We start from the raw sequence: 24,742 nt of genomic DNA, 5'->3' as shown, positions 1-24,742 counted from the left end.
AGTGAGTTACCATGAGATGTAAGTAGCGCCGTCCACTGCACCTTCAACATCAAGCTGTGAATGTTCAATCTTGTGACCTGCTGAAAGCAGTGACTGGTTTGTGAAATGTTCATACTTGAAACCGGTGTGTACTGTTTGAACTGGGCGAGTCGGTGACATGCCGGCTACCCCAAATGTGCCGGGATAAGCGAGGACCCGCTCACAGCTGCTCGCAGCTTTAATTATCTTTTCTCTTCTCTCCTCTTTGAGTTTTTAAGTAGTTCAGATCATTGTGAGGTTTTTAAATACATGACGCATTATGTGGATATTTAAGTTGGGCTTGAAATACAGACGTCATTGCTTCACTGTCCTTTCAAACTAAACAAATGCTGGATATTGATTTCTTCTTTCCATCTGAGTTCTTCCATTTTGCCGGTTGTTGAAGGTAATTAGATTATATTTTACTTTGAAAGGGTTGAGAAGGTTTTAAATTAAACAATTTGTAAAAGCCACTGCAACGTTTTTGTAAATTGTGCTTCTGTAGTCCCCTATTGATTTTAAAAAAGTATCATAAATTAGGTCTCAGGGTCTGACTATTACAATAAAAGAAAACTTTAACTTGTGGTGACCTGGTTCATAATTTGTATCCTTTAATTAACATACCGAATGTCCAAAATCACAAATTTGTTTGAGGGTTTTACAGTCTGTATCAAAGTATTGGTTTAAAGGTCATCATCAGACTACCAAAAGGGAATCAACTAGCCCCAAAGGTGATCTTGATTATCCCATCAAGCTTTTAGCTCCAGACAGACTAGTGGAGATTATACTTGGAGGACTATGTCCTTTCATATTACTCATGAACTGACAACTGTATTAAGCACAGTTATCATTATTTATTTAAGTATTAATTTATTTGTTTTCTCTATCATTTTCGATTTTTATCTGGTTAATTGCTTTGCGCTGCATCATTAAGCAAATACACAAACTAAAACCAGCTGTTTTTAGAAGCTGAGAGCCAAGCACAGCTGGGGGATTTAGTCTTCTCTTTTTCGCTTGCTTTTATCGGCTCAATGAGCGTTCAGTTATGTGTAAGAAACTACAGCAGCCTCTCCAGTTGCACTGAAGTGTTGTCAGTTTATACAATGTGACATTAGTGAATTGTGGAAAGTAAAACCACAGAGATTATGTTGCTGACTTCTTGACTGGATTTATAACAAACTCTTTGTTACTATCTCTTATTTTTTTTTATTGATAATAGCTTGCAATTGGAACCAGACTGATTCATTCCCAATGGCTGTTTGAGACGGACCAAACCTTTCTGTGAAATTCAAAGGCACTGAGTAATATTAACAATCAGTGCATCTGTCAGGCCAAGGCAGAGCTGGTGTTATCAACACCTCCATTCAAAAGCAAATTGTCAGATAACATTCTTGGTTATTAAATGGAATGCCTCATCCTTTTATCCACTTTATTTCAAATTTAAATATCTTTGTTCGACCGGTTCAACACTAAACATGACTTTAATCTCGGCAAAAAAAAATGAGAACACCGCATGATGATGCTTGGCAAGGTTGGCATTTACACCTGGTGACCTAAATCTAATGCGACGAGTCTCTACATTAGTTTTCATCACCAAAGCAGTGCATGTATGTGGCATATACTGATCACATAGTTTCTCATTGGGACTGGAGAGCAAACGGCACAGTTGGCCTCTCATTTAGACCTCATCAAATTCACTCGGATTGCCGAATAATTGCGTATGTTCTTTGAAACACGATGCTTTTGTCATGTGGTCAACGGTACGCTAAGTCTTTTGCTGTTTAGTTACTCGCATCTTTATGCCGTTTTAGTGCTTTTGTTTTTCTACTACACTGCCATAACCTTGAATAATCCACTTCCATTTTTTATAATGAACATTTGGGGAAAAAGTTATGTATACCAATGCTTTGCACATTTTAACCAAGATCCACAAAAAACTGTTTCTAATGTACAAGAGGTGAAAATAAATCATTTAGAGCCACATCATTTTCAAATACGTAATTATTAACTGTAGTTTGGCTCAGTGATTATTCTCTAATGGCAGAAAATTAATAGAGACTTGGAGTCTTTCTAGCTATAAATCAAAGCCCCACATTTCATACCCATACTGTTTCACTCTTCTCTCTACACTTCATCTAATAACTAGGGATGGGTATCGTTTGGGTTTTTTCCGATACCGGTGCTAAACCGATACTTTTAAAACGATACCGGTGCCTGAACCGATACTTTTTTATTGCCAAGGCAATTTTTTTTTCTTCAAATTGAACAATATATTAACTGTTTAAAGTATACTAGAAATATAAATAAATACATACAAAATATACTTGACTTCAAACTACAGCTTCAAACCTTTTAACTTCAAACTATAAACAATATATATTTAAAAAAAGAACAGACACAAGCATCAAGTGGCCTGATTTGGACTGGTGCAACAGAACTCAGACACTGTTGGATTCTACAAACTGCTGCTTTACTGGACTACACGTCACCATTAATATCAACATGAGAGATTTGTTCCAGCAAGCCGAGGATGGACGTTCAAAAGCTCGTGCTCGTGTCTTCAGCGATCTCTGTCTGCGCGCGCTGTGTGTGTGAGCGCTGGAAGCCCCGCCCCCTTTAAGCCCCGCTCTGCATGCAGGCAGACAGAGCGCCGCAGAGAGCGCGCTCTGATCCGCGCTATTTTAATAATCGTTTTTAGCGTGCGGGCACCGCGCTACCCTTTTAGTATCTATATACCGTGCAACTTTACAAAGTAGTGTAAAAAAATAAATATTTAAATCGGCTCAGGCACCGGAAGGAAGCACCGAAATCTGCGTTGCTTTTCGGTCCGGTAGGTACCGGACGTGTTGGAACCGGTGCCGTGTTGGAACCGGTTCTCGGTACCCAACCCTACTAATAACAGGGAGTCTATAGATCCACGGCCAAATGCACCTGTGGCATAAACATTTTATCTTAATGGTATTTAATCCTTGGCACTTTGTGCCCTGTTGTACAAATGGCACCATATTGGTGTAAATACCAGCCGTTTGACAGATGGCCAAAACAAGCATTCCCTATCACTTCAAGATATCTATAATTATTATGGTTCATGTGGCTCTTTTGCTCAAGACCTCAAAGGGCATGACATCATATGGAACAAATCACCTCATCCATCACTTAAGTGAAGCTTTTAGTCTTCATATTCTTGTGGGTATAATGTTTCCCGACAAGATTTTGTGAGACCAAGGTGGGTGGACATCAGACTCTTCAGGGAGTGCAGGGGGAATGCTCCCCTGGAAGAAAGTTTTGTACGTTTTAACATTCAATGCATCAATCTGGTGCACTTTCACAGCAAAATTAGGAGGCTAGATCTATGAATATTTTGGTGCTCTTGGAAACAATTTTGTGCTCTTGTTGTAGCTGTGATGAAATGTAGCTAAGTACATTTGGGCTACACAAGTACTGTACTTTAATTTTGAGGTACTTGAGTATTACTATATTATGTAATGTTTTAGTCCACTACATCTCAGAGGGAAATATTGTACTTTTAATTCACTACATTTATTTGCCAGTATTAGTTAATAGTTGGCCTACTTTGCAGATTCTGATTCTTAATGCAAAATACATATCAAACAATAAACTACATTGTATTATAAATAAGTTCATAGCCTAATTATTAGGAGTATTTAAACTACTTAAAATTAGCTTCACCTTTACCAGTTGCAATATTAAAATGATGAGAACATTAAATGTGCAAGATCCGATATGTGGAGCATTTTTCGATTTGCCTCTTAACATGACGAAATAAATGTGCACAGAGGACCAGCTAGTCGACCTGTTGAGTGTAAACAATATTATGGGTTCATTATGAATCTGTGATGGGAAGAAATAGACCTCTAGCAGGCCGCCACAGTCTAGGTCATTATTGGAAAACACATAGCATAGTTTGTAAAACGTTTCCTGCGCACATGTGCCACAGACGAACAATAATAATTTCAGAAATTGATTGTAACACCTAGTATTCTTGTTGGGGACATTTTACTCAGCATGGTGTAATCTTTAATGAGAAAAAACAAATGATTCTTCCAGCTGTTTTTCTCAACTCTGTCGTTTAATGGTTAACTTAAATTGCCTCTTCCTCACTCACTCTTAATTTATCTCTGTCTCTCTTAAGGACCCCTGAGCAGTGTCCCAGTGTGGTGTCTCTTCTGTCAGAGAGCTACAACCCACATGTGCGTTGTGGGGCTGCCATGGCCTTGGGTATCTGCTGTGCTGGGACAGGCAACAAGGTGAGTGCATCCCCCTTCATTTTTATTCTAGTGGTGAACTGCTGTTAACTAGACACATTGTTCAAACATAAAAGCTTACCAGGAAGCAGAATAATGTTGCTGTCTGGTTTGTGGACTTTTAAGGTAAAACATGGAACTATGTTTGACATAACACTGATTAGGGCTGTGCGATATACCGGTTGAACCGGTATACCAGTCTCAGTTGTCCATATGGTACGAATTCTTCACACACCGTCATACCGGTCGCCGTAGTTTGGCAGGCAACAACATTTAATGTTCACAGCTTGAAGCTGAAGGAGCAGTGGACCGAGCTACTTACGTCTCATGTTAACTCTTTGACTCAGGGTGTGCAAAAAATGACATCGCCAAAAGGCATGCTGGGTAAATGGCACCGCCCACACAAGAAGACTTTTCTTGTGAAGAAAGAAGTCTTTTCCTGTGCAGCACAGTGGGCGGGCTTTACCCATGATGCCTTTTGGCGATGTCATGTCTTGCACACCCTGAGTCAACTTCTATCCGTGAGACCTAAGTAGCTCAGACTGCTCTACATGTATCTGTTACTGTAAACATTAAATGTTGCTGCCGGCTGAAGAATGACAATAGTCTGAAGAATGACAATAGTCGTAATGCCGTGTTCACACCGGATCCCAACTCTGGCGGAGAAATCGCGTGACGCAAAGTTGCGGCAGCCAATCAGCGTTGAGAATCAGCGTTGAGAAGCTCCGCCCGTCACCACCGCCGTCTCCCCGTTTCTGAATGAAACTGCTGCTGCTCCGCCTGAACCAGCGCTGGTAGCGGCTTCATTGAGACGCTGTTGTGGGACTACGGATAATAGTATGAACCCAGACACCATGGAGTTTGATGTTCCGACATATGTGGAGTTTACACAAAAAGTATAAAGCAGAACTGGTGGTTATTTCCATGGTGGATGGCATAATCGGTATCGTTTTACGGAGATACGAGAGACGCAGTTCCTGGAGGAGTCGTGAAATTCACCGAGCTGTGTGCGGCTACGGATGATGTTATGAACTCAAATACGAGGGCGTTTCATGTTCCGACATGTTTGGGACTTCCACAACAAGTATAAAGCAGAACTAGTGGTTATTTATTCCATGGTCGATAGCGGAAATGAAAGCTTCGTCGCTTGTCTCTCACAGAGGCAAGCAACCGAGCTAAGCCACGCCCCTTTGGTCGCGCCGCGAATTCGCGTTTGGTGTGAACACCCTCTTTCTACTCGCGCGAGTAAACTTCCGCGGTGGACGCGGCGCCGCAAATTCGCGTCGCGTCCGGTGTGAACACGGCATTACGGTCGCGCATGCGCCACTAGTATCAAGGGATTCCCCTGGGTCCTAAATCCCTCCAATTTAGCACCCTATGTACCAATCAAAATAGCTGCTGGCCAGTTGCGAGCGAGTGGTGAATAACGATGGCGGTGACGGTCCTTTTCAGCGTCAATAAATTAACGTGTTTATTTGGAAAAAAATTACCGTAAAACCGCCAGAATCTTACAAAATACCGTGATATGAATTTTTGGCCATACCGCCCAGCCCTAACACTGATTATAAAAAGGGGAAAAAGCAATAAAGGCCTGTTTCTAAATAAAAGCATGGCGACTATGTGAGAATGAAAGTCTCATGCTCCAGCTCTCATTAATGATACTATATAAGGGTGGATTTATTTCGCAAACCGTGCCACACAAATGGGTTCCCATATAATGAGATGTCTGCACAAGGGCTCACTCCGGTTGGAATATTCTTGCATACAAGAACAGCTTAAATAGCATATTCTTTTCCTCAGTTATACGGACATTATAACACGGATGCAAAGACTGTCTATGCTGCACAAAGGGTTTTCTTTAAAGCAGCCAATTGATGGCTCTTTTGTGAGGCGTATCTTAGATGAGCAAGTACAAACTCACTTTCTATAGCTGCTGCAGAAGTTACTGTGAAAAGGTTACTTTTCTCGTCAGATTTAACAATGCCACCAGAAAAAAATGTTGCTTAATTTAAAATGAATTGTCTGTAATGCTGTTGCTCAAAGTACAAGCTGTTATTATCCTAGGATTATCTTACAAGACTCATCTTCCTTTGAACCTCATCTGGTTCAGGACAATTTTTAAATTGTGCCACAGTTTGCTCAAATGCCTCCAAAGTGATTTAACCATTCTCTTAATTACTTTATATAATGATTAAAAAAAAATAAAGTAAGCAGCTACTTTTCTTGGAATCTTGGACTTTTTAATGGAATATCAACACCGAGGAGCTAATAAATTGTTGAAAGGTCTCGTTAGATTCGCTGATAAAATGGTCCAAATTGGCTCACAGTCACAAGGCTGTAGCTTGTCATCGCATTTGGGTTCATTGGAGTCCTAAAAGGAGAGTGAAGAAGACAGAAGTCAGGGTGCTGCCAGTTCTAGAGTTGTTTAAACTATGTGGGCTGATCAGTCTCAGGTGGCATAGCTGAAGCGGCGTCATGCCTCATTGCATCCTGAGCCTTGAAGCACTAAAGTGAATGTTTTGGACCGGCTGAGACATGCTAGAGGTGATCAGCTCCAAAGCGCTGCTGCTTGGTTTTTCCAGAATAAGACCTCTAGCACATTAGGTCCTGGGTGAGAATAATGATGTTGTGGTGAGAGAAGTGGGTCACCTATTAAGAGGGATCATATTCCTTTGCTATCATTTTTACACCTTGGGCTTTGGATGTCTTTACTTTATACGTAGAAGAAAAAACGTAAAAGAAAACACTGCATAGGAATCCTGTTTGACCTTCGTCTGTATTTTTATTTATTTTTTTAGCTCATTTTGTGCCATAATGAAAATCTTAAATACTGTTCAGCTTGTTTGGTGAATTTAGTGGAAGCATTGTTAACCAAAAACCAACTCTCATTTCAGAATACTGTCATATAATATACTTTTTATAAATATGTATGAAAATGGAAACTTTGTCGTGATAAAGTGTGTTCGGCACTGTTCCATTTATACACAAGCTTCGAGCCAGGTCCTGAATTTAATTTAAAGTTCAACATCTCGCTGAGGCATAAGCCTGAAAAACAAAAGTCAGCTCCTGTACGCGCAGGTACGCTAAGAGGGTCTTAAGCAACCACATTATGTGTCGTCCTGCACTGTTGATTGGGCCTGACATGAAAATACTCTCAATTAGACCCCTCGACAACCTATTAGGAACAGGATGTGGTCCACTGGTGTTGGCTTTACACTCCAACTTATCATCCTGGTGCACGATTGTCTCAGCCAGCTGAGCCAAGAGCTCGGATGAAACATGGTTTATTTTACCTCCGCTGTCATCATCCTAGTTTGTTTCTCTTTCCTCTGCGGAGCTGACGCCTCCCTCTGAGTCTGGTGGTGTGGGTTGCAATCATTACTGCTCAGCTGAGGACAGAGGAGAGTTCAGAAATAAAAGAAGGAAAGAGGTGGTCCTCCCTCATTTTTACATTCAGTTATCATGGGAGGAAACTAAAAAAGGCGGAGCCGTCGCAATTCAGTTTTCCTGGGCCACCAGATATGGATGACACTAATCTTATTAATGTGTGTGATCTGTTTGCCTCTGTTGATAATTCATTCTCCGGTATTCAACCAAACAAAAGTGTTCCCGTTGCACTGATCTAGTCTGTTGGAAATGGCTAAATATAAAATGTATTTGGAGTAAAATACGTAAAATTATCATTGTCACTTTGGCATAATTAAAAGAGGTCATTATTATATATTTTGAAGGTAATACTAAACAAGTAGCCTTGCAAATGAGCGCTTAAAGTTTGTAGCCTGTGTCCATCATTGTTACTTTTATTTAGCATTTTTAGCTTAGCCACCTGCTTCAAAGCAAAAAATCCTTGATTCCATTGAAATGTGGGGAATGCACAGGACACCACCACCAATGTAACCATTTTGAGGTCTTTCATAACCAAATTATGGTTTTCAGCCTGGACACCAGTTCTAAAACTTGATGTTGGGCTGTGGATGGCCCGGTCTTGAGACTCTAGACTACAGAATATACTAGAGAAAGCAATCCCTCAATCCCTTGTACAAGCATTTTTTTTCCGTGGATAAAACATGCTCCGTTTACTATTTAGTTCATCAGTCTCTTATTTGTGCTCAAGTTCTTTTGTTTTATGACTACATTATTTAAAAGATCTAGATTAATTGATGCCTTAAAGAAAATTATACATTGAATTATATGAATTGCTTCTAAATAAGCAATTACTTGAAAGTACACTTCATTTTAAACCATATTGCCAACTTCTCTGCTCTGCCTTTTATCTCTACAGGAGGCTATCAATCTGCTTGAGCCAATGACTAATGACCCAGTCAATTACGTGAGACAAGGCGCCCTCATTGCCTCTGCTCTCATCATGATCCAGCAGTCCGAAGTCACCTGTCCCAAGGTAAGATCCAAACGTCTGCGTTTCATCGCCTCTCAGTGACTATTATGAAATGTATTTTTTTAAGCAGTCAGGACAGCCAGGATTATAGTTTTGGACAAGATACTTTTTTTCGTAGGTCTAGCTGACCTTTACTCAGCAACAGCTTTGGTCTGGATAAGGTTCCTACTGTTTTAAAGAGTGAGGATAAAAAAAAAGAGGAAGACTTGACCAAAAGCAGAAAGCATCAGATGTCTGTGTCATGGAAGACTGGAAAGTGACTAGTTCTGGTATAACTGCACGCACTCACCCTTGGATCACCCCATACTTTGTCATAGACAGTTAAGATTTGCCAGACACATTTTCAAAGACTCTTCATCTGCACAGCAACAGTCCTTAAAGCTCAAGGCGGCATGCAGGATTGTAAAATAGGCAGTTATTTTATTTTTTTTAACATTGGAATGTCGGAAGGTACTATATCCATAACTGTTTATTTCAACTTCCCATTCTTTGTAATTTCCCACTCTGCTTCATAGTTGTAGACGGAGGTCTTGGGCCTCTAGTTTTAGGGTGGTAATTTTGCCCAATTTGTCTGCTAACTATGCAGCACAGTGTTTATGCAAAGTTTCACTGTGGTTATCGAGATATGCCGTTAGTGCCAGGACTCCCACATGTATTACACCATCCTCATGGGCGTGGCAATGCTGATGTGGCTTTGTTCAGAATATTGTGCTGACAGAGTGCAAGTTTGAATGTGGCTGTAATACAAACGTATCCTCCTCTTAGTTTGGAGAGCCTCTAACAAGGAGGCACAGACTTGGATTTGTTTAAATTGAACGCCGTTGGTGTAAATTAATGTCATACAACATGTTCAAATTTACATTTTGGCAATTTTTCTGAAGTCAAAATCTCACATTACTGTTGAGAATAAAATATATTTCAATCTCTATTATTTACTCTTAATCTCAAATTCAAAGAAAGGCACCAGTTGATCCAACGTATGTTTACAAATGCAATGTTAGATTTAGTCATTAGTGTCACACCATCAGTTCTGTGATTCACATTAACATGCGTGTCCCCCCCCCCCACACTATTATAGGTGAACCAGTTCAGGCAGCTTTATTCAAAGGTGATCAACGACAAGCATGATGACGTTATGGCCAAGTTCGGAGCCATCCTGGCCCAGGGAATCCTCGATGCAGGTGAGCCTCAAAACACGTGCACAAGTATTTAGCTTTTCATACGGTGGTAGAGATGGCTCAGGATTTTCAAATAATCATTAAATTATTTTTTTTAAATCTAATAGTCTAATGTATCGTCTTGTCTTTGGGGGGGTAAACATGTTGTCGTCGCCGATGTGATCTGGTGGTAACGTTACTACCAGGTGCTGGTAAAATGTGTGTGGCACATTCAGTTCCACTCCTTTCCATCGGTGTGTGTGGCGCGCCCCCGTAATTGGTACCATACTGACATCGAATGAGTGTTCTGTATTGGGACTGAAAAAGTTGGACTGGTGCATCTCTAGTTCTGACAATTTGCTCATAATAAACCCTTAATTCCTAGAATTAGATTTGAAAATGATGGTCAAATAGTTCCTAGTGATTATCAAGTGATGTAGTCTGTGAAAAGGAAAGACACCAGCTTGATCTCGATAGTAGCCAATGTCGTCTGTCACTGAGCAAGAGATCAAACCAGCCCAAATACTTAATTCCACTGTAAAACAAGTGAACTGCTTGAACGCTCATGTGGTTTGGTGTGAATGTTGTAATTTTAGTTCCTTAAGCAAACCCAAAGTAACCCTCTTCGGTTGACCACCCGTGCACTGCGTCTCTGGAACGGATCACCCTGAGGTGCATTCGCACCTGGCGTTCCTACCTCTGCTCTCAGCCATGTGGCCTGTTGGGCTCACACTGGTGATTACTGTTTGTCTGATGGTCTCTGTGTTTGTATGTATGTGCAAGTGTTTGTGGACACAAGCATGCCACATACGAGAGCTACACACCCGCGTGCACACAGCACTTCCATATTCACATGTATACACAAAATCTCAATGCAGGCAGGAATCAATTTTCTAGCACTAACATAAAACCCTGTGTGCTAAACCAGAAAGAAACCAGCTCTGTTTACACCCTGCTGTCTAAATACACTATCTGGTGTTGCAACTTACACAAAGTGAAGTCTATCAAGTATTTGCACCATTACTTGAAAGGATAAGTGCAGTTTATGTGTATGTGTTTCTTTTTTTCTTTCCATGTTGTGACTCGTGAATGTTTTTCATCAGCCATATATAATTGCCTCTTGATTAAGTCCACCCCTCCTGGAGCATGATTTGATGGTTGTTTCTGTTCTGAGCAAGTTAGCCATCTTGATGACAGACAGGACCTCAATCGTATATATAAAATCAGAAAAACCCTGACCACTGGTTTCATTTTTCATACAGTAGACACACTCCCTGCTCTCTCAGCTTTTTATGCCAACTCTAATTCCCAGTGCTTTACCCATGTTTTCAGTACAATTCCTTGTGAAGCTTACAGTTTAAACACATTCACGCAAGAGACACCACTCCTCCTGTTTGAGTGTCAGACACGCTCAAGCTTGTGTGTAGTGAATGTTTGAGTAGTCTGGTTCTTCGACAGAGTTAGGAGATTTTGAGGTGCACAGGTTTATTTAATTTGACGGGCGGAAGCGATTAGAGGTCAGTTTCCTGATCACTGGCGCTCATTACCCAAGAAATGTATCTCGCTCGTTTTCTCACCCCTACATGTTCTTCCTCCATGTATAGACTTTCCCTCACTTATTGTTACGGTCCTTTTAATTAGCTCTATACTGAGCATATTTCGTTCTTTTAAGCGACACAACGGACAGGTTGATTGTTGATATTGTCATGTAACACCTCATGAGGGATCACTCCTATCCCCGTGCCTCCCTCACAAACTCCTTGGAATGAAAATTGGCCCACCAAACTTAGAGTTGGCAAAAACAGTGGGGCGGGGGGGTCTGCGCTGCTGCTGCTGCTGCGCTGCTGCAAGTCAAGTGCTCTCAACCTCTCAAGTTTTTAAGAGACTCTTAAGCATCCAGTTGTGGTGCAGCAAGCAGACCTCGTGACTCATTCAGGCCAACGTTCAATCTGGGGGACTGGAATGGTTTCAACACCGGTTCAGATGTCAAGATAAGGCCCCAGAGCGCAAAGCAAAAAGACAGCAGATGATTTAACTGGTATTGTCTGGAAAGATCAAATATATGTTTGTAGTGCTCCTCCCTCGGGGGATACACCCCCCGTAGTAACCCACCCTCCTTTTTAAAGGAAAGTATTTATTTTCTTCCCGAAAGAAATGACAGCTTTATCATGGTTACCTCCTGCCGTCTCTTCCTCCCCCTCCCTTTGTCTTCCTTTCTGCAGTCCCTCCTTACTGTTTGTCCCAGAAGGGCCAAGGGAGGTCTGTTACTCTTTGGTACGGCTCCAAGGAGCAACCTTGACCCCTATTCATCGCCATCTTTCTGGTCAGCTATACAGACAAACTGATATTAATCAGTTCATATTTTGTCGAGCACACACTTTCATCATGAGTCGTTTTTCTTCTTTCATGCAGGATGCACTAGACAATGCATTCTTGGATTTAATTAGCTCGCCAGTTTGTCCTTGGAATATTAATCTTTGCCGTGAGATCAACACATCAGACAAATTGAAGTTTAAAGTGACCTTCTCAGGGTGGCGACCATCCTGGTCTCTGCTCCCATTAACCTCCCTTCCATCTTACGATAACAGGTTTGTTTAACAATGAGTGATCAGGATGAAGCTGTTTTAACCATTACCCTTTTCTTTTTTTATTATTTTTTTGTATTTGCTCACGGTAATCTATAAACTGGCGGGTTATGTCGAGTGCTACTGGTGCTCATCATGGATTCTCATGGCACTGGTTTCACCCACAGCTCTCTTGTGACCAAATAACATGTTCTGCCTTTAGTTAAATTGTCCTCTACTAAACGACATGTATTTTTTAATCTAAATTATATCACCATATTATAATAATAAGAAATAATGTGACGGCAAGTATGTTTTATCAAAGAGATGTGATGGGTAACAATTAGCACACGCTGTTTAACTTCTAGTATGTGGAAAGAAGAAAAATGTCTGGAGGAAATGTTTTATCACAGTTGAAGTGACATTTTTAAATTGTGCTATAGTTAGGAAACGTTTATTATTGTCATATTCTAGTTATTTTGTATAACATTTGTTTTTATCTGGTGAATGACGAATGTCATGTCGGTTTGTACCTGAAAGCCTCTCTCCCTCCTCTGCCCTCTGTTGTTCAGGTGGACGTAATGTGACCATCTCTCTGCAGTCCAGGACGGGTCACACTCACATGCCGTCTTTGGTCGGCTTGCTGGTCTTCACCCAGTTCTGGTTTTGGTTCCCCCTCTCCCACTTCCTGTCATTGGCATTTCAACCAACGGCTATAATCGGACTCAACAAGGACCTCAAGGTACTTAAGTGGCTAGACTTGCTGTGTTAGAAGGAATGTGTCTGTATGTGTAAGCAACTGTTAAAGGTGACTTATTTTTCCAACACGGGTCTAAAACTTGATTTAAGCAAATGGTTGCGAAAAAGCGAATTTTTCGCCGGGCAGCGCAATAGAGGCGAAAAGGCGTTGCGCAAATCCGCTTTTCCGCCTTTTCGCTGGCGTTGAAATATTTCAACTCTAGTGAATAATTCGCCCGACGCGGAGTTGCTAAAGCCAATCGCCGTTGAGAAGCTCCGCCCGGCATCACCGCCATCCTGCCGTTACTGAATGAAACTGCTGCTGGTCCGCTGAAGGAGCGCTGGAAGCGGCTTCATTCAGACACTCGTCCTGGAGGAGTCAGGGCTGTGTGCGACGACGGATAATATTATGAACTCAAACACGGGAGCGGTTGATGTTCCGACGTGTGTGGGACTTCCTCAACAAGTATAAAGCAGAACTAGTGGTTAGTTCCATGGTGAATGGCAGAAATAGTAAATGTTTTCACAGACAGAGAATGGTTCCGAAAAAGTGAATTGACCACATAGTCGAGCGAGTAAACTAGGGCGAAAAATTCACACTCACAGGATGGGCAGTAGTGCAACAAATGTCATGACAAGCAATCCGCAAAGACAAACGTTGTTGTTTCAATGTGTTAAAATATAATTGAGGTGGTGTGGCTGTGGAATTTGTATCTGGCACTGTCTTTGGGCTAAAAATATTTAGCTTCTTCCCTTGGTAACTGTCACCCGCAGTCTATCCATAACAAGGCCCTCCTGATTGTGGTCCTGTTCTCGCACACTGATACCAAGGGATCACTGTGACATCTGAATCTTAAACAGGTGCTGTTGATTTGGGTGTAAATTAAGGGGATATATCCCATCAAATGTCAAACACCAGAGACTCTGACGCACTTAATTGTATTGTGCAGCCCCAGCTTTACAAGGGCCGGGAGAATACACTTGGTGTAAAGACCCACATATTACACCAGGGATGGAGAGCAGAGGGGAGTTGGGGACCTGGGTTTACCAGACTTTGTGCTGCACCCTGCCAAGGCTCGTCAGCACCTGTTTAACTCCACAGCGCGAGTCTTCACAGACTTCACCTCCGCCCATTAGACATGGAACATCCTCTTCATTTACAAGTTGTTCTTTCTAGCGTCAATGAGAATACATGAGAAGTCACTTCACTGCTTCTCGTTCTGCCTCCATACATACGGCAGTGAAAACGGCTGAATTATTAGGTGATAAAAAAATAAGAAGTCTCCTCTGATTACATATTGTGTGCTCTGTTGGATCATAGGGAACGTTGAGTCATTTAGTTTCAGAACAATGTTGTAATTTGAAGGCTCACACTAAACAGAAGGCAACTGGTGCTGCTCTGTCTGGAGAACTTCTTTTGTATTTGTCTCGGTAAAGTTGACGGACCATTTTTACATAAAATGACGCCTGCAGCTAATCGCTGAAGGAGGAGGTTGTAGTCGGTGCTTTTTCTTTTGTCTGGGTAGATGACCAGATACATGTAAATTTAACTTCAAAACCTAACTAAGCCAAGCTATTTCCAGTGACAGCCCTTAAAGGACAATAGACGCTTGCTTTAGACGATGCCAAACTGAATAACTATGAAAGTAACGAATGTAAAGCAGTTTTATTGAGACACTTTTTTTACATGCATTTAACCAAACTGAGCGCCCCTCTAAAATCATCAAATTGGTGTTGAAATATTACATTTGACAACATGATGTGGCATTTTATCTCAGAAAAGAGAAAAGAAGCACTTTTGTTTCTGCTTATCTTCAATTCAGTCACCATTCAGTCTAAATGAGTCTTCCTATAATAGAGAGCTGAAGACGTGTCCCCTTTCCTAACTAGCCTGTGTTCCACTAGCATGAGTAACTCAAAAGATTTAACGAAAGTCAAGTCATCTCTTAACTAGAGTAACATGTTTTACAGATTATCTGTGCATATCCAGAGATAAATGGGTGTTTACTACTGGATTGTGTCTTACACCTCCTCTTTTTAACTGAGAAAACTTGACAAGTTAAACATTTTTGAAGGACAAAACAAGAAGGTCCTTCAGCTCTACGCTGATTTCAGTGATTAAAGATGTTTTCGTTTCAATAAAGGCCGCAACACGAAAAGCAGTTGACAAAAACGTCTAACCTCATGGTCCGTTTTGTCGCTGCTTAATGGGCCTTAATGGATTATTGTCTCTAAACAGCACTGATCATCATGCCGGTCATGGTAAAGGAAGTCCATTCAAAGAATTAGGTAGAAATTTTGCTCGACATCTATTGGATGAATTGACATGATAATTTGTACAAAGTGGAACGATCACTGCCTCCCCAAACCGCTAGCATGGCGACTCCCCACACAACAAATGGAAATGAATTGCTTTGACTTGACTTTGTCAGCATGTGAGAGGTTCGGTCACTCTGAAGTGTTCGTGGTTCGGTCACGTTAAGCTGCTAAACGTCTTTGCGTCTTCTCTCTTCCTGTTTAGATGCCCAAGGTGCAGTATCGTTCTAACTGTAAGCCCTCCACATTCGCCTACCCGCCAGCCCTGGAGGTTCCTAAAGAGAAGGAGAAGGAGAAGGTGAGAACTTCGGCGCCAGGAACGAGCAGCTCGTTTTACTTTCCTTTTTCTTAAATTATTAGTTGAGGAAAGCCAACCTCACTTCGTATTGATTTGTGAATAATTGTGAACCCTCCCTCATCATTTTCTTGCCCGTTTTATATTTATTATTTCAGCATCTCTGGCCTTTTTTTTTTTCCACACTTGCTTCATTTCACAGTCGTAGATGCTCTTGGAGAATGTAATGAAAGACCACGCAGCGTTTATTTTGTGGTTGACTAGTTTTGTACATTTTAAGTCATGTTTGTAGAAGGTCAGTGTCTATGGTATTGTCTTACATTGTGGAAATATCTCTGCTCTCTCTGTGCATGGCAGGTATCCACTGCTGTTCTCTCCATCACAGCCAAAGCCAAGAAGAAGGAGAAGGAGAAGGAAAAGAAGGAGAAGGAGGAGGAGAAGATGGAGGTGGTGAGTTCAAATGCACAGCCCTCAAAAAAACTTTAAATGATTTCCTTGTTTGTTTTTCACATTTTCTTTTTAAATGAGTCGGGTCTCACAGCAATACTGCAGGCTGCTTGATTTAATTTAGTTCATTTATTTAGAATGAAGGAGTAGTGTTTTATTTACTGTCACAGACAGATCTACCCTAAATTAACCCATTTTAATGGCGGCCTGCCTAAATTAAAACAATTTGACGATTTTAAACCCTTGCCATGTATTTGAAGTGAAGTTTTTAGGGATTTATTACACTGTTGGACTCCCGGACTGCTTTGACGGTCGGGCAAGAGACCATATAATATTCAGGTGTGTGCTCTGCAGCGCATTATACCGGGAGTATTTTTACGACAGAACATTCTCTCTTGTAGACCACATGGCAAAGCAGCCACAGCGCGTGTCCCGGTAGTGATGTTTTTAATTTAAACATTACATGCCACAGACTGCAGACTGCCAAAGTGAAATTACACACTTCAGTGAATTACCCGCTGGTATGCAGATAAAATCCTAAATATCCAGGTTCTAAATGGTGTTTCTGAAGCAGATCATGCACCCTACTGTACAGTCTCTTTTGCTCTTCGACGCCACATACACACAGCTACTTTTTTATTTATTTAGTTCTTTTCACTCACCCACACACAGTGTGTTCACGGAGAGGTTCTGTCAGTGCACTCTGTCAGCCAGTATAACTTTCAATGGAGTTTTCTCTGGGCGTTAGCGGCACGTTTGATCCGCTCTGACACGCTACATCTCAGCTCCGGTGCTGAGGGACGAGCTTGGAAATGTCCGGCCTCCAAACAGTTTAGGATTTTCATGTGGAGGTATCCACTCACGCTGGGGTCAGACGGTTCAGAATTTGATTGTTGTCCTTTTGTCGACCGTTTTATAGAGCTGGCTTTGGTTTTGACCATTTTGTTTATCCTGACTAAACGTATCAACACGGAAATATGTTTGGATTGAAATGGAAATAAAATGGCAGGGAAAGTAAACCGGGTATTTGACAAGTACAGTGTAAGTTATGTACAATATTATAAAACTGAAGAGCTACAACAATTGGTTGATTAATTCAAATGTTGCAGTTGCCAGCAACTGAAATGTGAGGATTTGCTCATTTTCTTGACTTGGAATCAAATAAATGTAATGCCTTTTGGATTGAGAACTGTTGGTAAGACAAAACCGCTTGAAGACATCACTAACTCCGGGAAAAATGTATGTATATTTTTCTAGTGTAATCTGTTGTATTATACACAATCTATTATTGAGAAAATAATCAATATATTTGGAATGGTCTCTGCCTTTTTTTTAAATAGTGTATTTTCATTTTGAAATGGGTAAACAAAAATGGAGTGTGTACATAACATTTAATGGTTACAAGGCTGAGGATAAGAATATTCAATAACAGGCCTGTTGAAACTCCAGTTCACACCTGAAGCCTCTCTTTAGAAACCGAGCCAGAGGAGAAAAGACAGCCTCAATGTTTCAGAACATCTGCAGGAGATGATGTAGCTCGGTCTTGAAATACAAACATGTGTTGCCAGCTCCCTTGGCACCTTCTGTCCTTCAGTGTTTTGTTAATGGCTGATATCTTTACAAATCACTGGCCATCAAGGGTGCCAGAGCAGGACTGAATCACAACAGAAAGAAGGAAAAACATAATTTATTACTCATAACTCCTCTGAACTGTCAAATAATGTAAAACGTCTCCATCACAAATATATTCTGAATGTGGTGTGATTATGGGGGGTTTAAAAGTATCATAATTGTGGATGATCAGCAATTTCCCCTGATTAATTATCTGAATTGCATTTATGTTTGGGTTTTTTCTCTCCATAAAAGACAAAGTATAATATACATACCAAGAGAGGTCAAAAATAAAACAGAAACGGAAGAACACACAGCCGCAACCTCATCAGGGATAAGAACGGAACAGATAAAAAAACACACACAAATTACTAAGACATGAAGAAAAATAATCACAGTAGTCCTGATTGCTGCTTTTCTCTCACAGGAGGTCCAGGAGGCGGAGAAGGAAAAGAAGGAGGAAAAGAAGGAGGAAAAGAAGGATGAGGAGAAGGAGAAAGAGAAGGAGAAAGAGAAGAAAAAGGAGGCAGAGCCCAACTTCCAGCTCTTGGAGAACCCGGCCAGGGTGATGCCAGCTCAGCTCAAAGTCCTCAACATGCCGGAGACCTGCCGCTACCAGCCCTTCAAACCGGTAACAACACACCTCTGTCTGTCTGCCTGTCTGCCATTACAATTATTCAAGAGGCGTTAGCAAAAAGTCTTAACAAGAGTTCTACGAAGAAAGAAATTACAAACGGAAATCAAAATTCACTTTTTCAATTGGTCTCATATTAATTCTATTCATCACTTTCACACCCGCCTAAACAATCCAAAACCAAACCGCATATGCCATGAGAGTTGCTTCAGAGCCCACCAAACGGGTTGGGTACCATATGTCTCCTGCCATTATTAATATCTGGCTCCATTTTGTTGGTATAATGTCAAGATACTATTTATTTTTATTTTTTATAAACAAGCTTGTTGGTTGATTTTGCGGAGCACAAGTCCAGAAACGCTTCTCTTCAGGCCGATAAACCAGACGACTGTGGTCCCGCTCTACAGGTTGACAGTTTCCCGCAGTAAAAGGCAGGAAGGCGTGCGGTCATCCAATGAGAACTCACCCGAGTCCTGTTTAGAGGAAGAACTGTTTGATTGTGTGTCTCGCAAGCTAAGCTTGGAGTATTGCGTTGTACGACGTCTTGTGTGCCAACAAGGTGCTTGCCTAAGGTTTTGTAGTGCTGCTTTCCCTTTAAGGATTTGTTTTTACATTCAATGGCGAGTTTAGGAAGTGAAGAGGTTTTATAGACTTATCTTGAAATCTGCTGAGTGTCTGGAGGTTTATTGAAGCCCTTTTATGTGGATCAACATACGTTAAAGTGAAGTTTCCATTCTTTGATTCGGAACTGAATGAATCCACAAAAGGATTATCTGAACTCATTTTGTCCAAAAACAAAACCACACGGTACACATATTTGTCATCTTGGCTTTTTAATGAATTAACCCCAAATCCAGTTGTTTCCCTTCTTATAACTTCTTGTTGATCCAGAATGTCAAACCGACATATTGTGGATGTGAATAATAACATTGTAACGGTAGTTTAACTCTACATGTTTTGTATCTTCTTTATCTGGGTGCACATTTAGTTGGTAATATTTCTTGCACCACTAAAAGCCCTTTATACACCGATCTTATAGGGTCTTTACAAACAAGATCTAGAAGGGCCTATATTGATAAATATTTGTCTTATTTTGTTTAATTTAGGTTATTTTATATACACTCTATAATGTACTTTGAGCATTTAGTTTTAAAGCTTTTCATTTTGTTGTGCTTACATGGTGTATCCTCCCAAACAGAATATTTACTAATTAGCTACTAAAGGGTTAATTAATTCACTCAGTTTGCCCCGGGCTCCCTGCAGGATTGATCCGGCCCTGGGAATTAAAACAGTGTTTGGTGGTTCCAGCAGGATTAGAGTACTGGAAGAGGGAATTGTTATGGTTGTGACACACTTCTCCCTTTTTACCTTTTTCGTGTGCTCCATCAGCTGCATTCTGCTTGGTCATTATAGTTGAATTAAATGCTGAGCTCAGTATCTTTCCAGCTATTACGTAAGCATCAAGTTCCTCATCAACAGTGAGGAGTGAGATGTAAATAAATACAGTGCACTTTGAGCAGGGGTACTTTAAACATGAATACCCTTTTAGTGTATCAACCAGCAATGGCACTCGACACATTCGCTAAATGCTGTTTGCTGATTTTTCTTGTCTGTCACCAGCTCCATAACGGCGGCATCATCATTATGAGAGACACCAGTGAGGAGGAGGAGGAGCTGGTGGAGCCCGTCTCCGCTCACGGTCCCAAAATTGAGGAGGAAGAGCAGGAACCGGAGGCACCCGAGCCCTTCGAGTACATTGACGAGTAGAACCGCTCTCGCAGCAAAAGGTATGCATGCCTGAACCCCGTTACTCTTCATGTCTTCAGCGTTCCTGAAGCGTCTGCTGGTATCGCAGCCGTTGTTTTGAGGTACTAAATCACTGGGTCGCAGTGTGAAAGCACAGTTGCGTTTCACTGTCGCTGATGTCTCCACCTCTGGCTGTCAGACGATTTATTATTTATTTTTAATTGGAAGTTATGTTATGTGATAACGCAGAGTGCAGCAGGTCCGTCCTGTTGTTTCCAAGCCTAGCCCAGTTTCCCTCGTCACTGGCCGAGGAATGTAAACACCGCCGCCATCTCCAAACACCAGCTCGGAGGGCAAACCTTCACACTGTATTCGCCGGTGAAGCGAGCGGCCTAATGATTCCTGGCTGCTCGTGTTTGTGTTGGACCGCCGCAGCTCGCCTCCCATGTAGGAGCTCGCTGTGGCGTGTGATGAGACGATGAGGTGTCAATGACCAAATTAGGGCCTGGATGCACACTATGTCATCTCTTAATGAGGCTCATGTGCCGCGACGGAGTAAACATCAGAGATCATCGTCAGGCTGAATTCAAGGCAGCGCAGCGGTTGGTGACCGAGTTGTTATAGAAGGTCACAAGTTTGATGCCTAGAAAAGAAATGTGTTCAGTCACAGTGCATTTGAGAATCTGTTTTACTGACCTATTTATTTGTTGGGGTCTTTAAGCTCCACATCGCAATGCTCCACTCATGCAGGTGTTTTCACTGAATCTACTTGATTTAAGTTTAATCTAACCCGCGTGCGTTTCTTTTCCTCAGGCATCTGCAGAAGCGAGATCTCGGCATGTTGGTCCAGCAGCTCACCTCTGTGCATCCATCTATTCATCCAACCTCCCTGCTTCCTCTTTTACACGTTTCTTTCCTGTTCTGTTTCCTCATTTGCCAGACAGGGAATGTTTTACATCCTCAAATTGTATAATTTTCTGTCCGTACAATAAAAAAAAGTGATATATATTGGAGGCTGGAGAGTGTGTGTTTATTTGAGTGGGTATTTCACACGGCTGCAACAAAGGAATCTCTCTAATCCCATACATTTAGACTGGTTTACATGTTCAGCAGCAGCTGCTTCAGTCTGTGTCTGTAAGCTGCGAGCTGAGTACTGTCTGTCTATTCAGTTGTTTGAATGTGAATAACTTTCCTGGTACCTTTAAGGTCAAGTCAGGAAAAAAATATTTAAAAAAAAAAGTGATAATGAACAATCCATTTGGGTATGATGGAAAGAAAAACTTTAACTCAGTTTCTCTTATCTAAAATGTATTTTTTCTTGTTCTCAGTGACGGTTATGAAACTTTCTGTCCACTAAAAAAACTTTAGTTTCTGCAGATTCTAAGAATATATTTCAATAATGTGTAGTTCAATGATTAAACATTAACACTTTGGTCACTTTCAAAACATTTTCAATTGAGTTGAACTGGCTGTGTACTACTTCATCTACTATCTATCTAGCATGTTATGTTATATTCATTTTTTTTATGACATAATATTGCAGCATACTATGCTATGACTATGCAATTTTTCACAGCATACAATACTGACTTTTTTACTGTCATTTTAAAGATACTGTTCCATGACTTTTCTTGGCCATTTTTGTATAACATACTTTATTATGATGTTCTGACACTAATTATTCTTTTATAAAACATCTGACCATAACTATTTACGCCAATTGACCAACTTTTCTCACTTTATTTTTACATTTTGTACTTTTTAGGCTATTTTCTATGACTTTTTATATTTTATGATTTTATGTTACGGCGCATTAAGGTATGACTTTGTTGTAGAATTTTCTATGACATGCTATACAATTACTTTTATGATTTTTTCATTACATTACTGCATACTATTCAGTTTATTTTATACAGCCCATCATCACAAATACAAATTTGCCTCTGAGGGCTTTACAATCAGTACACAACATCCCTGTCCCGGGACCTCACATCGGATCAGGAAAAATTCCCCCAAATAAAGATAGTAAAAACCATTCTATGCCATCACTTCTTTATGAGGCTTTTTTAATCGTTTTTAATGGAATACTATTTTCTTTACTTTATGATCTCTTTTTTGTGTGGCATACTATATTCAACCAAAGATCAAGTTTGTCATCTTCAAGTGTCCAGTTTCCCCAACCGAAGTGTGATTTATATTTGGAAAATGAAGCTTCATGTGGAAAAGTGGTTTGGCAAAGGTTCAGGAAATGATAACCCAGGCAGTTGTTTTCTGCATGAGATGTGTTGGAATGCCTCTCATTTGATTTGAAGAAGGTGGAAAAACGCCTTTGCCTTGCAGCGACTGATCGTCAGAGATGATTTGCAGCTCGTCCACTTCCATCAATGAACCGTATGTACATTCTGGCCAGACACTAAGTCTAATCAACTCCTCCCTTCACATTCCCAGATACTTGGTCATGGAGGACTGTTTAATAACTTTATCGACTCCACAGTCTCTGAATATTTCCTCATCTCGGTTGTCTGGGATTGCTGTGCAACTCACACACACACACACACACACACACACACAGGAACACACTCTGAGGTTCATCTGACTTTGACCTCAACGACCAAATCCATCACCGTTATCACTCGGCATGAGATCCTGTGAGATGGAGGGAGAAGCATCTGCTGTTTGACTGATGCAGAACTCCACGTCTGACTCTACGTATCCTAAATATAGAGACCGTTGCGTCCACAGCTGAGAGATGTAACTATTACAGGATCACATTCCTGGAGATGCAACACCTTGTAGTCTCCACAGGAACCTCTCTTTGTTTCCATCCAGGTCTGCTGCAGCATTCACTTCCCGTACATACTACTGAAGAGCGGGTGGGATGAAGATGTATATTAATCAGTGTGTGTGGAAAACGTGCCTTTATACACAACCATGTCTCATACTCCAGACTTCTAAAACATTTATACCCACATTTTTTGTGTGATGAAGTGGACTTCCTCCTCACACCTCTGTCTTTTAAACTAACATGTGATATGAATCAGTTATTCACCACAGAATCATGTAAAGCTCTCCGTTGTTTTCACACTTACTTACGGCAAAACATATTCTTGGAGCTTTGTCTCGTCTGTACAGCTCGATGTTTTGGAGCCCGAGGCGAAGTTAGCTTTGGGCCCCTGCTGTAGCCGTGCTAGCTCTATTCATGGCAGCGTCAGTGGACTCACTACTTTGGCGGTCCAAACTGAAATATCTGAAAAAAGTTTGGCCTTTGTAGGGATCGAACTTGTGAACCTTTGCTTTCAAATTCATAACTCAAACGTCTGAGCTTGGACTTGTGTTTTCTAGGAAATGTGAAAGAAAGGTCGTGGCTCCAGATTCCATAATGAGTAGGCCTACGACAGCGAAGCACCATAGAAGGCAAAAGGATCCCTCGGTTGCATCCAGTCGTGCCAGCCAGCTGTGCAGAGGAGATGGAGGCGAGCAGCCAACCAGCAGCGACCAACGTCTGTCAGTAAGCTGACAAACCAAATATCAAGACATGGGGAGGAAGAGGAGAAGGGTGATGGTTTGCGTGAGCAGACGGAGCATGTAGTCACCGTCTGTGGATGCAGCGGTGAATGTGTCGACGAAAGGATGGAGGGTTCAGCAGTTCAGTTAAAGCAAACAAATGGACCCACCAGAGAGCTCATTGGTCAGGTTAGTGCCTGTGGAAAGGGTTGAAAGTTGCTGAGCGTTTTTGGCTGGTAGCGACACCAACGAGTGATGCGCCGGTGGTCCGTGATGCAGCTCTGGACTGAGCAGACTGTTCCTTCTCCTCGGGATGGAGGTTCACCACGAACAAACTGGTGGAGTTTGACCCCAGTGGCCTCTCGCTCCAAGGTTTCCTTAATTCTCTGAGTGTGAAAAGACAGAAACCTCCTATAAGGAAGCAGCAAAGTTGAGGTGATATAAGAGAGTTCACAGTTGCTGGTCCTGCACAGGACACTGAACAAGTTCTGAATTAATGAGTTGATTACTGGATTATTTGACCACACTTTTAAAGTTCATATGAAGCAGAATGGCTCAAATATGCAGATTAGAGCATGACTGACGCTGTATTTTTGATCCTGTTACCACAGTGTTAAAAGTCTGATAACAATAAATCAGCCAATATTCATTAATTCAGGAAACATATACATGATTTAGGTTTTATATACATCACTGATATAAATTGGCTGACAATATGGGCTGTGCTGCTGTACTGTTTGGGCTCTTATGTTTTATTGCTTGTATCGGTTTAATTTCATCATCCATGCAATAATACTAATTTAATTGTTAGTTAATCTGCATATTAAATGATCAATGGATTAATCATGTGGTCCAGGAAATGTCAAAAAATGTCCCTATTACTCAGAGCTCAGTCCAAACTGCTTGTTTCTTTCCCGACCAGCAGTACAAACCACAAATGCAGAAGCTCACGACCAGCCTCAGGAAGTACAAGTTCCTCGTCTCTCCGCCTGTTTACTCAAACCCGGCTCTGCCCGGGGACTAAAGTTTACTGTGTTGACTTTCACTCAGC

At 41.3% G+C, this 24,742-nt stretch overlaps 1 protein-coding gene across 1 annotated transcript in view; it reads left to right on the top strand.

Moving 5' to 3' along the window:
- psmd1 (proteasome 26S subunit, non-ATPase 1) overlaps positions 1-21,198 on the top strand; it is a 39,285-nt gene extending 18,087 nt beyond the window's left edge. The window contains exons 17-25 of the mRNA XM_079220639.1: positions 4,172-4,286; positions 8,566-8,682; positions 9,758-9,860; positions 12,973-13,142; positions 15,660-15,752; positions 16,107-16,199; positions 18,235-18,438; positions 20,062-20,228; positions 21,001-21,198. Of these exons, the coding sequence (XP_079076765.1) occupies positions 4,172-4,286; positions 8,566-8,682; positions 9,758-9,860; positions 12,973-13,142; positions 15,660-15,752; positions 16,107-16,199; positions 18,235-18,438; positions 20,062-20,208 (1,042 nt within the window). The 3' untranslated portion in view covers positions 20,209-20,228; positions 21,001-21,198. The remainder of the gene's footprint in view (positions 1-4,171; positions 4,287-8,565; positions 8,683-9,757; positions 9,861-12,972; positions 13,143-15,659; positions 15,753-16,106; positions 16,200-18,234; positions 18,439-20,061; positions 20,229-21,000) is intronic.
- Positions 21,199-24,742: the final 3,544 nt, after the last annotated feature.

Source organism: Taurulus bubalis, assembly GCF_910589615.1.
Source record: "Taurulus bubalis genome assembly, chromosome: 7".
NCBI classification, from domain to species: Eukaryota; Metazoa; Chordata; class Actinopteri; order Perciformes; family Cottidae; genus Taurulus; species Taurulus bubalis.
This window is presented reverse-complemented; position numbering and strand designations above follow the sequence as displayed.